This window comes from Vespa mandarinia, chromosome 8 (genome assembly GCF_050613455.1).
Source record: "Vespa mandarinia isolate Hongniang chromosome 8, ASM5061345v1, whole genome shotgun sequence".
Taxonomy (NCBI): domain Eukaryota; kingdom Metazoa; phylum Arthropoda; class Insecta; order Hymenoptera; family Vespidae; genus Vespa; species Vespa mandarinia.
The window spans coordinates 6,891,098-6,908,176 of NC_140817.1; the positions used below are offsets into that span (position 1 = coordinate 6,891,098).

At 34.3% G+C, this 17,079-nt stretch overlaps 1 protein-coding gene across 5 annotated transcripts in view; it reads right to left on the minus strand.

The window, feature by feature from the left end:
- Window positions 1-17,079, minus strand: part of if (integrin subunit alpha inflated) — a 51,434-nt gene that overhangs the window by 16,664 nt on the left and 17,691 nt on the right. For 3 of the 5 annotated variants that reach the window (XM_085658923.1, XM_035879578.2, XM_035879555.2), the window contains one exon: window positions 5,993-6,164. In XM_085658923.1, the coding sequence (XP_085515049.1) occupies window positions 5,993-6,164 (172 nt within the window). Of the gene's footprint in view, window positions 1-4,812; window positions 4,992-5,992; window positions 6,165-17,079 lie in introns of those variants that run through there. The other 2 variants (XM_035879586.2, XM_035879595.2) reach the window with 2 other exon arrangements.

Consider the following 17,079-nt stretch of genomic DNA (forward strand, 5'->3'; position numbering starts at 1 on the left):
TTCAGTCGACGGTCACTACTGTTTGTCAGCGGCTATCGGAACGGCCACATAGATAAGAAGGTAAAAATACGAGAGAAGAAAAAAAAAGAAAAAAGAAAAGAAAAAGGATGAAAGTAGTAAGGAAAGTCGCCCAGGGTGGTCTTAAATTTTCTCCAAGTCACGATTACCATAACGGTTATCGCATGAAACTGAGACAATGTCAACGATAAAGTGGAAAGTTACGAGTTCGATAAGGAGGGAAAAAGATTACAAGTGGATCGTTTCTCGAATATCAAACGACAGATTTTTAACTTTGGAAGCTAAAAGAAAGAAAGAAAAAAAGAAAGAGAGAGACAAAGAGAGAGAGAGAGAGAGAGAGAGAGAGAGAGAGAAAATAAGAAAGTAAAAGAAAATAAAAAGAAAGGCATCGAATTCGCGCAGAAATAAGATGGAGCTTCTTGATACCTACATTGAGAATCTCTCGACGTAAGCGGACGTGAGAAATCTGCCTTTTGAGATCAGATCTCCCTGTTTGGATCCCTGACCTCAGCAAAGCCAAACCCCGTCGTCCACGAATACGCTTACGTCACGCACGCCACGCATGAAACGCGTACGATGCGTGTTAGGTACCTACAACGTACATCTTTTGCCGTAACCTCATTCGTAATCTTTCTCACACTTTCAAACGAAGGAACGTCGGAATCGTCTATTAATATTATGAAAAGAAATAAACGAAATCGTTAGAGAAACTCGAACGGTCAAGCTTTTCATATCTCTCGTATAACCTTATGATTTATTTTACGATATACTTATTAAGAGAAAAATAAATTTATCGATCTATTCATAAGAAAAAAGGAAGAGAAAAAATAAAAAAAAAGGAAGAGAGAGAGAGAGAGAGAGAAAGAAATATCGATTTTCAATTAAATTAAAACATTAACTTTTTAAGAGGTTCAAATAATTAACCTCATTCCATTCTCAATGATCTTTCAATTAAATATTTTAACACGAGAAATATCTACAATTATTCAAACACTTTTTTTCTATCGACATACAAGAAGATCAAACAAGATGCGATGACGAATCAGATTCGACGTAGGGCCACGTTTAATTAATTAATTAATTAATTAATTAATTAATTAATTAATTAATTAAGAAGACCGAATCTCGATAGAGCGATAGAAGTGACGATGCGTTTATTGCGGAACAGGGACGGAACTAGATATGTCGACGTTTATGAATAAAACGATACGAAGATTTACAGGGTGTCTACGAAATAATTAGTCGTATTAGTTTCAATTATTTAAAAAATAATCCTGTTGAAAGACATGCAAATCATTTCAATTTTGATCATTATCAATGGACTTAAAAGATTTTTCAAATTAATAACAAATGAGAAAAAAAACGATAAAAAAAATATATATATATAAAACATTAATTTCGCAAAGAGAATTTAATTCGATTAACGAGTAAATATCTAATAAAATTTATATTATTTACGAGTGTCTCAACATTGATTTAAATAATTTCATTTTTAATTCTGATTGATAATGAAATATTTCAATTGGAATGGTCAATCGTCAATTGAATTAAATATTGTCCAAGACCGTCGACGCAGGGTCATAGCAGTGTACACGGACTGTAAGAAATGTAGGCTCGAATGGGGGAGAATATCCGGTCTGCTCTCCGGTCGGAGGATCTCGGCCGTGCCTTTCTTCCATAGACACACACATAGACACACACACAAATGTATTTGTGTGTTTTACCACCACGCATGAACTTTTACATACGTTATGAGAGAAAGACGAAGAGAGAGAGAGAGAGAAAGAGAGAGAGAGACCGACGAACGATTGGTCACTTTGGACGAGAGCTGCCACTCACGCAATTACATCGATCGTTTCTCGTGATCCGTGATCCGACTCTGATCATTGACGCACTGGAGAAACGTGATAAAAAGTCAAGATCGATCGGTATTTTCCGGACTTTTACTCGTCACGGATAAGAAGACAGAAAGAAAGAGAAAGAGAGAGAGAGAGAAAGAGAGAGAAAAGAAAGTCCTTCCATTGCATTCGAGTTAATCGCGAATATTTGTCGACTTCTCAACTTCTTTGTTCAATAAATATTTATAAGAAATATTTAACATTTCTGTTCGAGATACTTTCCAAAATTTGATTTTGCCGACTTGATCACTTTCTTATATTTTTAAATTTTATTTAAAAATATAGAAAATGTAATAACGAATATCGAAATATTTAATATATCGATAATTAAAAAAAAGTGAATCGTAAAAGATTGTTTAGACGAAAGAATCGAAATCACAAAGTCGAGTGGTTCGGGAATCACGTTGTTCGGCGCGTCTCTTAATCGAATTACATGCGATGAATGGAGTCACTGTGATACTCTCGGATGCTGCGAACGTGTGAGAAGTCCACGCATTTGTGCATTATTATACGTACAGTTGAACGCGTATTTTATCGTATCATTTTTCTATAGAAATTCGAAGGCCATTGCTACTGTCGCTCCCATATATTTCTTTATTCTTTTATATCGGTTATCGACCTTCGTTCCTTATCTGTTTCTCTCTTTAATTGTAGAATTATTTATATCCACGTCGGTAATATAGAAACCTTTTATATGATATATATATATATATATATATATATATATATATATATATATATATATATATAACACGATCAAGAACACGTTGACATTTATTATTATGCCATTTTTTTCTTCTCTCCGTGAAATTCCTAATCTATTCATGGTAATCGTTCATTGTACATTTTATATACAAGCGTATATATATATATATATATATATACATACATGGTGTCCGAAAAGCATATATATATATATCATAGTTTCCGACAAAAAAAATGATTATGATGTGAATTTAACGTCGAAACACAGCGATAAATTGCGTTGGTGTCGCTCAACAATTTGTTTTAATGAATCGGCAAGCCGGAAAAAGAAACAACGTATAGCAACATAACCGGCAGGCAGAAATCGCCAGCTTGATCGTAATTCAAGTAGGATCAAGTGCTAATTGGCCTCGTTAGAACGGCGCTGACTTAGTACCGTTTGCGCTCTATGGCGCCTTCTAATTATCATTTTTTTCAACGTATCTATATAACACCAGCGAACGAGTGGGTGCCTTTCGTCGTGGAATGTGCTCCTCGCGTTTTGTCCTTGCTTTCTCTAATCTAACGGATACCGCGACCGACAATCTTTAAATCGACGATCTAGAAAGCATGTATACGTATGAACCTTATCGAGTTAACAAAAATAAATTAATAGTCCATTTATATACGACCGTGCGATAATTGTTCCATGTTTGACACATTTATACATGATCAAATATGATAGTCAGATTGAAATCAAACGTTGTACAAGTCTATACAACAAAATCCCATTTTTAATTGAAGACTTAGCTATAATAAATGAATCCTTAATCCGTCCTAATGGATCAATTGCTCATAAAGATTTCACTTTTCTTCTGATAAAAGAAGAATTAATAAATCATTTCTCTTTTAATACTATTAATATTAGATTCATGTAATCCGTCAATTTGACCTTATACTTAAATTTACTCAAATCATTATTTATTATTTTGTAACAAATTATCTTAACTTTGATCGATACAACGATACGAGCTTGAATTTCATAATGAAAAACATAGCATTTTAATGTATATGTCTCAACATGAGAGATACCAGTGAAAATAAGTATGAAGAGAAGGTGATAATATAGGAAGTTTTTTTTTTATCAGACTCTGAATCAAGCAAATTGATCGTAATAACTTATGTAACGTCGTTAGTCATTTATGTAACCATACTTGTCTTTATGTTTTCAAAATATCAAAATGAAAAATTAAACTGGTCAAAATATATAACAAAAACAAAATCAGAAGTATTGGAAAATTTAGATTTGATAAAATTGATTGATTGTATGGGATAAGCATTAAATATTTTAAAAAACAATACGTAATATATAAATCATAAAAATAAACAATCTAAATGCATAGAAAAATATGAAAAACATATTCAAATAAAAATAAATCTTAATGCATTACACCTTGTATATAAATAATATACAATATCTAACCAATCAGGGCGCATAAATATATATATCAATAAAATCAATTTCCATAAATCCAATGGTAATAAATTGATTATAAAATAGATCATATATATATACGATAGAAAAAAAAAATCATAATATATTTGCTTTGAGAAAACATGCGATAAAATTAAAAATAAAAATTTCTATAAAAACGATTAAAATCAGTCCATTTAATTGAATGGTATAATTTATTTCTAAGAAAGAATTATTCGTTTCAATTCTTTCGTCGATCGTTTTTATTAAAAAAAAAAAAATCAATCAATGTTCATCGATCAATCAAATCATTGTTTCTTCATTCGTATCATTTCATTTTTAATAAAAATAAATTTAATAAATTCAGCTGATAAAATTAATAACGATTCTGAGTATAGGTATCTCGATTAACGTAACTTTCGTTAATTTCAACGAATGGGTCACACGTCAGAAGTTTCACGAACAAGTGTCAAGTAAGTGAGTACCTGTATGCTGGTAAGAGTATCTGTCTATTGGTGACAGTGCTTGAAAGATAAACCGTTGAAAGGCATACGGGCGAAAGGATGTGGCTTTTCTTTCACAATAAAAACGAACAATGCTCGCGACGATGTTACGACTTTTCATTCGTAAAATAAAACGCGAAGAAAGATGCGTTATAAATTACAAAGTGTCTCCTCCATCAAGCAGATAGAACCTTTCGCTAAAATACAATTCCAAGGAAAATGTTAAAATGCTTACGGTTTCTCGTTTCTCTTCTAATCGTTCTTTCTCTTTCTCTTTCTCTTTCTCTTCCTCTATCTCTCTTTTTCTCTTTAACTTTCGGATCCAACAAATTGTTTAATTACGCGATTCACGAGCTTGGAATTTCTCGGCGATGAGATCACGCCACGAGAGCTCGCTTCAATGATCGAAATTTCGAGGTAATGCGTTTCCCCTTGTCTCCTCGTCGCAAATAAGATATTGCCTTTATGAGATAACACGGAACAGCTACTTTACTCTGCCGATAAAGAAAATCGATAACGCAAAGAAGCTATATTAGCACGATTGTTATCTCTTATTGTTAGGTTGGATCGTTGGAGTCAAGTGTTTTTCGACTCTTAAAAAAAAAAAAAAAAAAAAAAAAAAACACGGATAAATTTTGAGCCGGAAGATGACTTTTCCTTGCTCGATAATACATGAATCGTGAGATTTCGATCGGAAATGTTTAACTCGAAGAGAATAGACAGAGTTATCGACATTTTTCCTCGGCTAATTGAATTTTGTTGTACTTGAAATTATCTCGGAACAACGAGACTCGGATCTCGTAGGGTCTCACACAACGAAAGTCGATATGTCTTTTGTCATTAAAACGCGAAAGGCGGGGAGGTAAGTAAGTAAGTACCTACGGGTTGGCAGGAAGTATCCTGTTACGAGACGTATTTATGGTTGCTATAGTTTCAGAACATGACCATATGTCGCCTTGATCCTTGTGATTCTCGAAACTTTCTCCCCTTCCGTCAAGGATTTACCTTTCTTCGGATAAATTCGAGACTCCTCAAATTCCTCTTAACAGGGAAAGAGAAAAAAAAAAAAGAAAAATGAATTGGAAAAAAAGAACAGGAAAAAGAGAAAGAGCAGAACTAATAAAAAGAAGGAACAGTAGCAAAGATATGTCTGTTTCAAACAAAGACTCGCCACTTTACGACTGTTTATAACACTTGAATTTGAGTCTAAACAGACGTCATTCTTCAACATTTTTCCCTAAATCCAAGAGTTAAATCCAGGAAGGAATGGTCAGCACATGTACGATAGATCATTGAAGTATTTCGAACTAGCGTGTTGAAATACTCGAATGATTTTAATTGATTTTTGGTAATCGATATGAGGAATGGGGAGAAAAAAAGAAAACAGAAAAAAAAGAAAATAAGAAAATACTCACTCGTTCGACATGGGGAAAATTCTTGAGATTCGTTGAAATTTTTGTCGACTACCCAACAGGTACCGACTGGATCTCTTCGATTACCAGCAATGGTTTCTTTAATCGATCTCGATTCGTCAGGATCGTATCTTGGCTGTGATAGAGAAAACCATATGTATCTCGGAGCACATGCCTGTAACAAAGGAAAAACTTAATTGAATAAAGTTAAAAACCATTCATAATATCTTTCTTCATTCTTTCCTTATCCTTGAGTGTGTTTGCATTGTTAACGATGCGTTGCTCGCAATAAGACGAGCATTTTAACGAGTCCGTGTTATTTACTTCACAGTTTCGTTCATTTAATGCTAACAGCATTGAAAGTTTCACAATGAATGTTAGTAAGTATTTATTTGAACGTTAGATGCAGAAGAAAGTATACTTTAATAGATGATATCATTTAATTATGTACTTGTTGAAGGCCTTCAAGTTCGAGGATATATCTGTATACGTTACCAGTATATATTGCGTAATGTGTATAGATCATAGTCGTATTTAGAACTTATCATTACCCATACGATCAGCTACTGCATGGACGTTATTGAACCGTATCTCGCATTAAGTTTTTATCTTGAATGAAATCACGAAACGCAAGAACGCTTCTTAGCATCGTGATTAAAGAATCATGAAATAAAGAAATCGTTATATATATTAGAATGATTATAAATATATATATCGATTTCTTCATCTATATATATATATATATATATATATATATATATATACATATATATTGAATTCTTTAACTGTCCAAGCAACGTTCAAAAAATTGACCACTTTTCTCCCTCGTTACCTATTAATAACATCGATGATCATCGTGACGAATTCATCCTGTTCGACTACCATCCCTCTCGTTGTTTCTCGCTTGATAATAATCCAATCGAGTTACGTCGATCTTCTGTAGTTGACCGGCCAACAGAAGCAGCCATTGACCTCGAGAGAATAAGTAGCAGGTGAAGAGGATTGAATTATTTCCCGCTCGTGTTTCTAACGATACAACGTATAAATCGTTATAAACGAAAATAAGAAGAATAAGAAGAAAATGATGAAGAAGAGGATAATGAAAAGAAGAGATAGTAGTTCTTCGGAATCTTTCGAACGATATAGCCTTGAGCGAACACACATAACTCTCATTGTTTGCGCTTGCAACACGTTAATATTTTAATCGTTTTTCAAGGTTGGCCCGTGTAAACGAGCCTTAACGAGGCTCGAACGTCGATTTCACATGCACACACCAGGAGCAAAAGCACGCACGTGTTGCTAACTCTCTTTCTCTTTCTCTCTCTCTCTCTCTCTCTCTATCTCTCTCTCTCTCTCTCTCTCGATCTCTCTCTTTCTTCCTTTTTCTCTCATGTTCATCCTTTTGAGGAAGAATTATACGAATGCGCACCGGTTTCGTTCGATGCACGCAACACGGCCAATATTAATTGCGAGCCAATTAAGGGGCGTTACAACGAGCTTCGTCGTTATACGCACGCGATTCTCTTGTATCTGGAACACGTTGTTGCTCGTAACCGGTGAGGTCTACACCCACTACATCCCATCCATCTGCTTCTTCTTTTAATCAAGAATTACGAGGAAAGGGAATTCGATTCCATCGATTAACTTGTTTCACGCGCGAACGTTATTCGATTCTACGAACGTTACTCGATTCTACGAATGTGATCATGATAGATCCTATATGAATAAACCGGATAAGAATTAATTGAAAAGAAAAAGAGAAGAAAAAATAAATAAATAAATGAATGAAAACAAAATAGTGTAAATATTTTAAAGGATTAATCGTATTAACTCATGTGATAACAAATGACGTGTATTATGTATGAAAGTAAAAAAAAAAACCAAAGAGAGAGAGAGAAAGAGAAAGAGAGAGAAAGAGAGAAAGAGAGAAAGAGAGAGAGAAAAAGAGAGAGAGAGAGAGAAAGGGGGAAAGAGAAAGGGAATGAAAAAGAAAGGAAGAGGGAGAGAAAGATAAATAATAGAGAGAAGACTATGCGCCAAAGTAGCGTAATTTATCCATTACGCCAGTTTAGCTCAATCGTTGAAGGATTACCGCTATGATAACGTACGAAGAACCACTATGACTTGTCTCAATGCCAACTGACGGAGAGCAACAACGACCGTTAAGTACGCTCTCGCACATTTCTGCTTTCGGTTCGGCGCGACATCGAAAAGAATAATGGCGGTTGACGAAGAGCTCGCGACTATGTCGTCGAAGCCGTAAGCGGAAAGAAACGGTTATCGGTCGTTCCAAATAAAGAAACCTTTGGCGATTCCTTTCACCGGTGCCGCGACGAACGAAGGAATTCGGCCGAAGAATCGAAGAAGAAGAAGAAGAAGAAGAGGAAAAAGAAGAAACAAGGAAGGAAGGAAGGAAGGAAAAACAGACGGAAGGAAGGAAGGAAGGAAGGAAGGAAGGAAGGAAGGAGAGGAAGTCATCGAGATGAAATAGAATCCAAGAGAAGAAAGAACTCGACCGAGCGAGTCGTAGGAATTCGATTGCGAGGTTCTTATAAACACGATTCCTTCTAGTTTTCTTCGTTCGTTCGAGTATCATTCGATTTAAAAGAGAACGACGATAAGCTAGTTAGGTAGTAAATAATATCTTTAATGTGACATTATTAAATTTGTGAGAAAATAAAAATGCATATTGAATATATATTGGATATCGAAAAAGCATAGTACTTAATTTATATTACGTATTACTCAATCATCAAATGGATGAAAGAATTTGTATAAACTTATGTTCGAAAATGATATATGCTTTCATTGAAAAGATTTTATTGAAAAGATATATGCTTTTAATGCTTTTAATGATTTTTATGATTTATTATGACAGTCATAAGAAATGTTCGAAAATTTCTCCTGCAAGAATGCATTCGTCAAATTAATGATTGCCGAATTCTTAATATTCTGATATTCCAATTGTATTGGAAATAAAAGTAAATGCATTTTAAATACATTCAACAAAGTTCATCTTCTGGTTTTTATCATATTTTTATAAATCAATTCTTTTGCATGACTCCATAAATAGAAGTTCAGAGGCGTTAAGTCAAGTAATCTAGAAGACCAACAGTCAATTGGTCAATTATTAATTCGTAAAATGGAAATAAATCGTACATAACTTTAAAAGTATATTTCTTTTCAATAAAGCATTTTTGGACATAAGTTTATATGAATTTTTTTCCATTCTTTTGGACCTCAGTAATACATAGTATAAGTTTGGTCCCATGCTTTTTGGACATCCTGTATATATATATATATATATATATATATATATATGGTATGTTTAATTCATCTTGATTTTTCCTTTCACGATTGCAAAAAGTCTCTTGACAAAACGGAATTTCTCTACTGTTTTATTGATAGAAGATTTAAAATCGAATTTAGATAGAGATTAATGGAATTAAGAAAATAATGGAAAAACTTTGTCTTTTTTTTTTACGAATACGTTATTTAAACTTTTATACTGATAGAAATTTTAATTATGTCTCATTGATTAAAATTCGTATACATTATTATAAAACATGGATAAATATATGAACCATATTTTTTATGGGAGAAAATTGTACAACTGCTTTTATTATAAACAAAAATTATTTATAAAAAAAAAAAACATGTTTTACAAAAAAATGTTACACTATGTTACATTTGGAAATAAAAAAAAAAAAAAATCAGACGGCATTTGAAAAATATAGGATATGAAATTTTTCTCTATTATTTTTTTACGATTGCAAGCGCTTCTTACGAGAATGTTTCATCTTTTACTTTTCTTTTATATTAAAGAGAACGATAAACATTTATTTGCCATCCGATAATATAATAATTAAAGCGCGTTTAAATCTACGAAAGAAATATAGAAATAATGGATGGAATACGACATATCCTATTTTGTTCATTTTCTTTTTTTTTTTTTTTTTTCTTTTACGATCACTCGAGTACGATCTGTATAAACTCGAGGACCACTTGAGGTAGCTTAAAACACGGCTAATAACATGGTTCCTTTAATGTCTTCCTCGGTGGGCCACTTCACGAGCTTTCAACAGGCATCTCAATGAACGGGGATGGAGAAAAGTGTGAAGTCGTTCGTGAATTTAACGAATAAAGTGTTCCTTCTATGTATCATATGTATAGATATATACAAACATACATATAACAATTACCTATACATACAAATATATATACATATATACGTATAGAACGATTTATATAATTAAATAAATTTGAAATAATCAAATACTATGAAGATTATGCATCATGAATATATATATATATATATATATATATATAGCTATATCTCTTATCGAAAAAATAATTTTTGCAATCGCAACGTACGTTGAAAAGGAAGAACACGCACGTAGTTTGTTCACGCCATTTACGATTCTTCGTCGAACTTTACGATCGACCGATTGGACGCGGGCCAAGAAGAGAGAAAACTAAACGGCAGCTGGTCTCACATCGTCGTAAAGCTTTTCATGCTTTTGCGCCTTTATTGTTCGTTCGAACGTGTAACGCACGTGCGCGCACGCGCAGGCCTCAAAGATCCTTCAAAGTCACGGAGTATCGCGTTTAGAATAAATGACAAGACTCACTAAACACATGAGGGATCATTATGCAACTTAAAAGTTTCGAATGATTAAATAGAAACGATACGTTGAAAAATCTTTTGAAAAGATCTCATCCGTACAAGTGATAAGACAGATGTAAAAAAAAAAAAAAAAAGAAAAAAAAGGATAAAAAAAAAAAGGAAAGAAAAAAATTAAAAAATATCGGAGGAGGAGGAGGAGGAGGACGATCGTTAAAAGTTTGTAAACTTAAACGAAGTAAAGTTTTACTTCAGCGAAAAACTTAAAGTAAAACTTAAGCGAAAGTTATTTTCGGGATACGAATGAGGTCATCTCTGGTTAGTTGCACTCAACTTTGATCGTTTCGAATAGATCTCGCCTTCATGTTTTAAAGCAATTGACAGTCTTATTAAATTTGAAAGAGAAGGAAGGCCGATCTTTTCCTACATCAAAATATAAATACATGCGGATTCATACACACATCGTATATAGCTTCGACGATACGACTACCTATAATGCCGAAGGCGTCGAATCGGGTTACTTCCGTAGGACGGAAGTCATTAGAGAGTACAATGTTCGTCTCTTACAAAGCCGATGACGTTATATTCCGAAAGAGCTTTCTCTCTCTCTCTCTCTCTCTCTCTCTCTCTCTCTCTCTCACTCTTTCTCTCTCTCTCTCTCATCTTCCGTTTATACGGATTAAGAAACTTTATCTCTTGGAGTACAATGAATGTCTCGCAAAGGCTTTCTAGAAGATTAAACTAAATCCTTTTATTCAAACGTCGTGAATCATAATCCCAGTGATAACTACTTCGAGTAAGTACTTATATATATGTATCTCTCTCTCTCTTTCTCTCTCTTTCTCTCTTTCTCTGTCTCTTTCCTTTTTCCGTTAAGAGATAACTGACGGTTATAAAAATATGATGAATGATCAACACCTGGAAAGACGGTGTCCGAAAATGACCAAAAGAAATGGAACAAAAAGAAAAGAAAAGAAAAGAAAAGAAAAGAAAAGGAAAGGAAAGAAAAGAAAAGAAAGGAAAGGAAAGGAGACCCTTCTTCGTAGTAGACTCTGTCTCTCTCTCTCTCTCTCTCTCTCTCTTTCTCTCTCTCTCTCTCTCTCTCTTTCTTTTTGCCACAAAAAAATGGCCCGTAATAGTTCGCTCGTAAAACGTCCATCTCCCTTTCGTCTGTGTCTTCGAACACCTTGACATTTTATTTGCCACGAATGAAATTAATGACGCAAACGAAAATCAACGGTGAATGGGTTCCACTTCCTCGCGAGTTAATCGACGAATTACGACGTTGATAGTCGATCGGTGTGCTTGATTATTTCGTAGAAAAGTCGCTTGCATTTATCGCACGGCGAACAGTATCAAAATTTTACGACGTTGATTTTTTATGACTCCAGACTTTCGTGTGTGTGCCTGTGTATGTATCTACGTACATATCATTCTTAATTTTTTATTCCGTATTACTAATGCGAAAAAGGAGAAAAAAGAAGCAAAAAATAAGAAAGAAAAAAATGGAGATATAAAAAAGAATAAGAATAAGAATAACAATAAGAATAAGAATAAGAATAAGAATAAAAATGAGAAAGGAGTAAGTACTCTCGAGTGACAGAATAACAGAGTAGTCACAGAGTGGGATATTTACGTCATAAAGGTGGAGCCTAAGGAGTTGCTTTAGTTTCGAGGTTGACTCACCTCGTATATACTGAGTCACAACATTATTTATACATCGTACAAATACGAGCATATGATTCTTGTGGTTGTGAACACATAGAATAATAAGAGACAGTAAAAGAGAGAGAGAGAGAGAGAGAGAGAGAGTGTGTGTGTGTTTGTGTATGTGTATGAGAGAGGAAGGTTAGGAGCTCACAACTGTCAGAGAAAACAACTCGGACGATTTGTCATCCTTGAATCCTACAATTTGTTATCGGTAGATTTCATACGATTAATACTTTAATAATTATCTTTGTGAAAGAATTCGCGTATCGTTTCGTTCACGTGCTTATCATATTATTTTTTTATTACCTTTTACATAATTAATGATTCCGATTTGACCGAAAAATTTACGTGCCAAATATTAAATTTAAATACAAATATTGTCATTCGTTATTTTAGTCCTTGTAATCAATCGATTTTGTTTTGGTTTACGAACATGGACGACGAGTTTCACGGTGTTTTATCGTATTAAGGTCGCATTTCCTTGTTCCCGTGACGGAGCTGACGCCGCTAAGGAGACTCGAGAGAAAGAAAGAGAGAGAGAGCGCAAAGTGGTTCGTTCGAGAACGAACCGTCTCGGAGGAGGCCACGAAAGGCTACCGCGGAGCAAAAAGGGATCGTTTAACGGGCGTCGCAATTTGTCCCCTCGACAAAACACACGACTGGAATGCGTATTGTCTGACCGTCGGATTATCCGATCCCTTCTTCTTCTTCTTCTTCTTCTTCTTCTTCTTCTTCTTCTTCTTCTTCTTCTCATCTTCCTCCTCATCCTTCTCCTTTTCTTCCTCCTCCTACTCCTAGGACCAAGTACCTCGCTAGACGAGTTCCAGACTAGAGAGATGAGTCTGTCTCTTAGCTCCAACTAATATTTTAATAACTTTCACTAATAACATATATATATATATATATATATATATATATATAATTATATAGATACGTTAATTATAAACGTAGATAACATTAGAGGTAGTAATAGGTAACACTTTGTGAAAGATTTGATTCGATCGCTTATACTTATTAAAGTTTTTGATTAAAGATTTTAACGTAAATTTAGATATAGATGTAATAATATATCATGTACGTCGAAGAAATTATTTATAGTCTTTTTCCTTTCTTCCTTCCTTTTTTGTTTTGGATTTTTCTTTTTCTTTTCTCTTTTTGTTTTGTTTCATTCCTTTTTCCTTCGATCCTCACGCTTTTTCTTTTATCTTTCAAAGGCAAAAGATCCCATTGGAAATATACGGCATAGATAATGCATACTCGAGATTTTATATGTCCTTTGCGAGGTGTAGCCTAAGGTGACTTCTCTGAAGGAACATTGTCCTGTCGAGTATCCTCTACAATGCCATTTCCATTCTCACGAAGAGAGTGTGCCGACAAACGACAATCTCGAATCCTATCGATCCTCCTGACTCCTTCCTTCGTTGCGTTCACGCAAACTCGATGGGTCCTCGCATGCGAATTCCCAAAACGGGCGAAAGTCACAGCGTAAGGGACTACGGTGCGTGCATGCGTGTCGAAGGGGAGAAGATGGTAGACAGAAGAAGAAGAAGAAGAAGAAGAAGAAGAAGAAGAAGAGAAGAGAAAGAAGGAAAGTCTCGAGGATTTCGTACAAGGCTCTGCTTTCAAGCCGGGTCGCCGAGGTCGCGATTGTACCTTCGCTTTGATATCCCGACTCTTTCGGTTGATCTTTTTTTTAACTTTTAACTTTTTTCTTTTCTTACTTTTTCCTTACCTTCCCCCCCTCCCCCCATTCCTCCCATCCTGTACACTTCGGATAAATTTACGTCTTAAAAATCTCACGACGTACGACAAAACAATACTTAGACTTTTGAAATCATTTCGTTTGATTATTATGAATATCATTAATTGCATGTAAAAATTATTGAAAAATAATATTGCATATTTCGTAAAATAATTTATTTATCTATGACTAATAAATCTTATTTGTTTATAGAATTGTATTTATAAGTTCAAAATTTTTTAGCTCATGACCGAACTTAATAGAAATTAAATGAACGTTCAAAAAGAAAAGGAAAAAGAAAAAAAAAGAAAAGAGAAAAGTAAAAAAAAAAAATAAATAAAAAAGAAAAGAAAAAGAGAAAAAGAAAAACCAAAAAACTAGAGTGCCATGTCTTACAGGTTTCTTCGTCGAGTTTACAATTACAACATAATCTTGAATGTAGGAAAAGTATTAATAGAAAGGAGTTTCGTAAACATCAGCTTAAGATCACCATCCGAAAATACTTTTTGTTTTGTTAGAAGAGAAAGACCGTGAGCATTATTCGAACGTGCTCGGGAGCTGCTTTCTGTCGAAGTCTCGTTCGCTCGTTTGCCCTTTAGACGCGACCTTTCTCTCGGAAGCAATTAATAGAAGGTAATTATCGTGGTAGCTCGTCGTTCGTGTCCGTACGACGGTGCGAAACGCACGTTGTATGTTCGAGGAAGATGAAGAAAAAGAAGAAAAAGAAGAAGAAGAAGAAGGAAAAGAAGAAGAGGAGGAGGAGGAGGAGGAGGAGGAGGAGGAGGAGGAGGAGGAGGACAAGGAAGAGGTAGAAGACTATGTTCAGATCGAAATCTGTCATTACGGAAGAAACGGTACAACGACAATTCTCAACGATTACCTATTGCGTTTATGTACCGTTCATTCGACTACTGTTTTCTCTTTCAAGATAGTTCGACGAAAAGAACCGATAAAGATTTCAATCATCTTCTATTACATCATTTATTTTCTCTTAATGATTTTCAAGAACCCTTAAAATTCATGATATTTCATATATCATCGTTATTTCGATCATCGAAGATAACAATTAATAATTTAATCGTCACGTTAGCTTTATCCTCTTAATGTCATATATTATGAAAATACACTATTATATTCTCGAAAGGAAAAAATAAATCAAGTTTGTCGGATTCGCTATGCATCGGATAACGATTTTCGTGGTTGCATCAAGTACCATTGATAGACGTCACGTAGTCCGTGATGAGAATAGTATGTGGACGTCGAGGGTACATTGTTTTAGCGTGCTGGATCGTGCGTCTTTCAAAAGGTTTGGCATGATCGATTATGCGACTCGCGTACCTATTGTACTTCCTATCTTTAAAAGAAACGTCCGTTCTTTCCAAAGATTCTCCACTTTAATTTATTTTACCACGCGCCACGATTAACGTTTCTTGAACGATAAAAGACGATAAATGAATTATTTAATTCCGCTTGTCCTTGAAATCAAACGTTCCTCTTCGCTTTCATTCTCGAATTTTAAACTGGAAACGTCAAAATGAAATAAAAAAAAAAAAAAAAAAAAGAAAAGAAGAAAAAAATATAAGAGAATTTAAAAATAAGAGACGATTTACGGCGGGTTCGCATTCTGGAGTAAGTAGATAATTCCAGTACAATGGCGGACGGACAGAAAGGTAGACGCAAAGAATGTCGTTGCAGAGTAGTAAGCATGACGTTTTCCTGTGCATGAAAATTACGCGAGTACGGAATTGTCGGTAATTGTCTTTTTATTTATAGCCTCTTGTCAGTTTTTCTTTTCTCTCTTTATTTCTCTTTATTCCTTCTATTATCCAAACGTCCATTAAACTTTCACTTGATTCATACAGTAAAGATTCTATCATATAGCTTATACCATAATTTCCCTGTCATCGTATTTACCTCTTTCAACGATTGAACTTTATCCTTCGAGATATTCTTATGTCGTCGAAAACAATAGAGATATTCAAGATGATCAAATTAGATAGCACACCTGTATAACCTGTGTTAGGTGAGACCTTTCTTCATAGTATATAATACGAAAAAAGGATTACAATGTTTCCAACATTTTGTATGAATTTATAATTTTACGGAGATGTAGAATAGGGATTCTTTCCATCGTGTCTTATTATTTCATAATCTGTGTTTTATAATCAATGTTTTAATTATCTCGATTTTTATAATAAATTTGTTTGATTTCAAGATCAATTAATCTCCTTAATTTCTTTGAAATTCATCAAACATTTTTGATAATGCTTTTCTTTAAGCAAACAAAACAAACAAAATCGAAATAACGACGTCTTCCATTGGATCCCATTATGGAAGTAATTATCGTGCCGCCATATCAAAGGCCGTTTCATAAGCCCATCTCTCGCGCAAACTTTCGGAGAAACATAGGGCCGTTCCGCATCAGTCCCGGATTTACAAGATTTTTCGTACGCTTTTTTTTTCTAACATCTCACTGGTCCAGACTTTCAGGGAGTTCAACGGATTACAAGAAGCTTTACGTGTACATATGTATGTACTACGTACTATCCACTGTGTTGAGTTTCTGGAGAAAATGCATCAAAGTGAATAAGGGCTGCGGTACATCAGACGTACCGCCGTCTACGAATGGATGATACGTGACTCTCCGAGAAATGTAAAAATCTTTCTACATTAGCGAAGATTGCTTTTCGCAATGCTTATATCTTCTATTTAGAAAAAAAAAAAAAAAAAAAAGGAGAAAGCAAATATCACGCGTTGTGGCCGAATTTTAAAATTACAAAATATCATCTTGAGATTTCATCGACGTTTACGATTAATTTTATCAGATGATCATGATTTTATCATGATATATTCTGCCACTTTAGACTGAATTTTGCCCTCGGAGTAACAACATTGGAGGGACTTTGGCCTTTGTTTATTTTCAATTCCTAAAATAGGAATGGAGTCGACTATCGAGAGAAAGAGAGAGAGAGAAAGAGAGAAAGAAAGAGAGAGAGAGAGAGAGAGAGAGAGAAA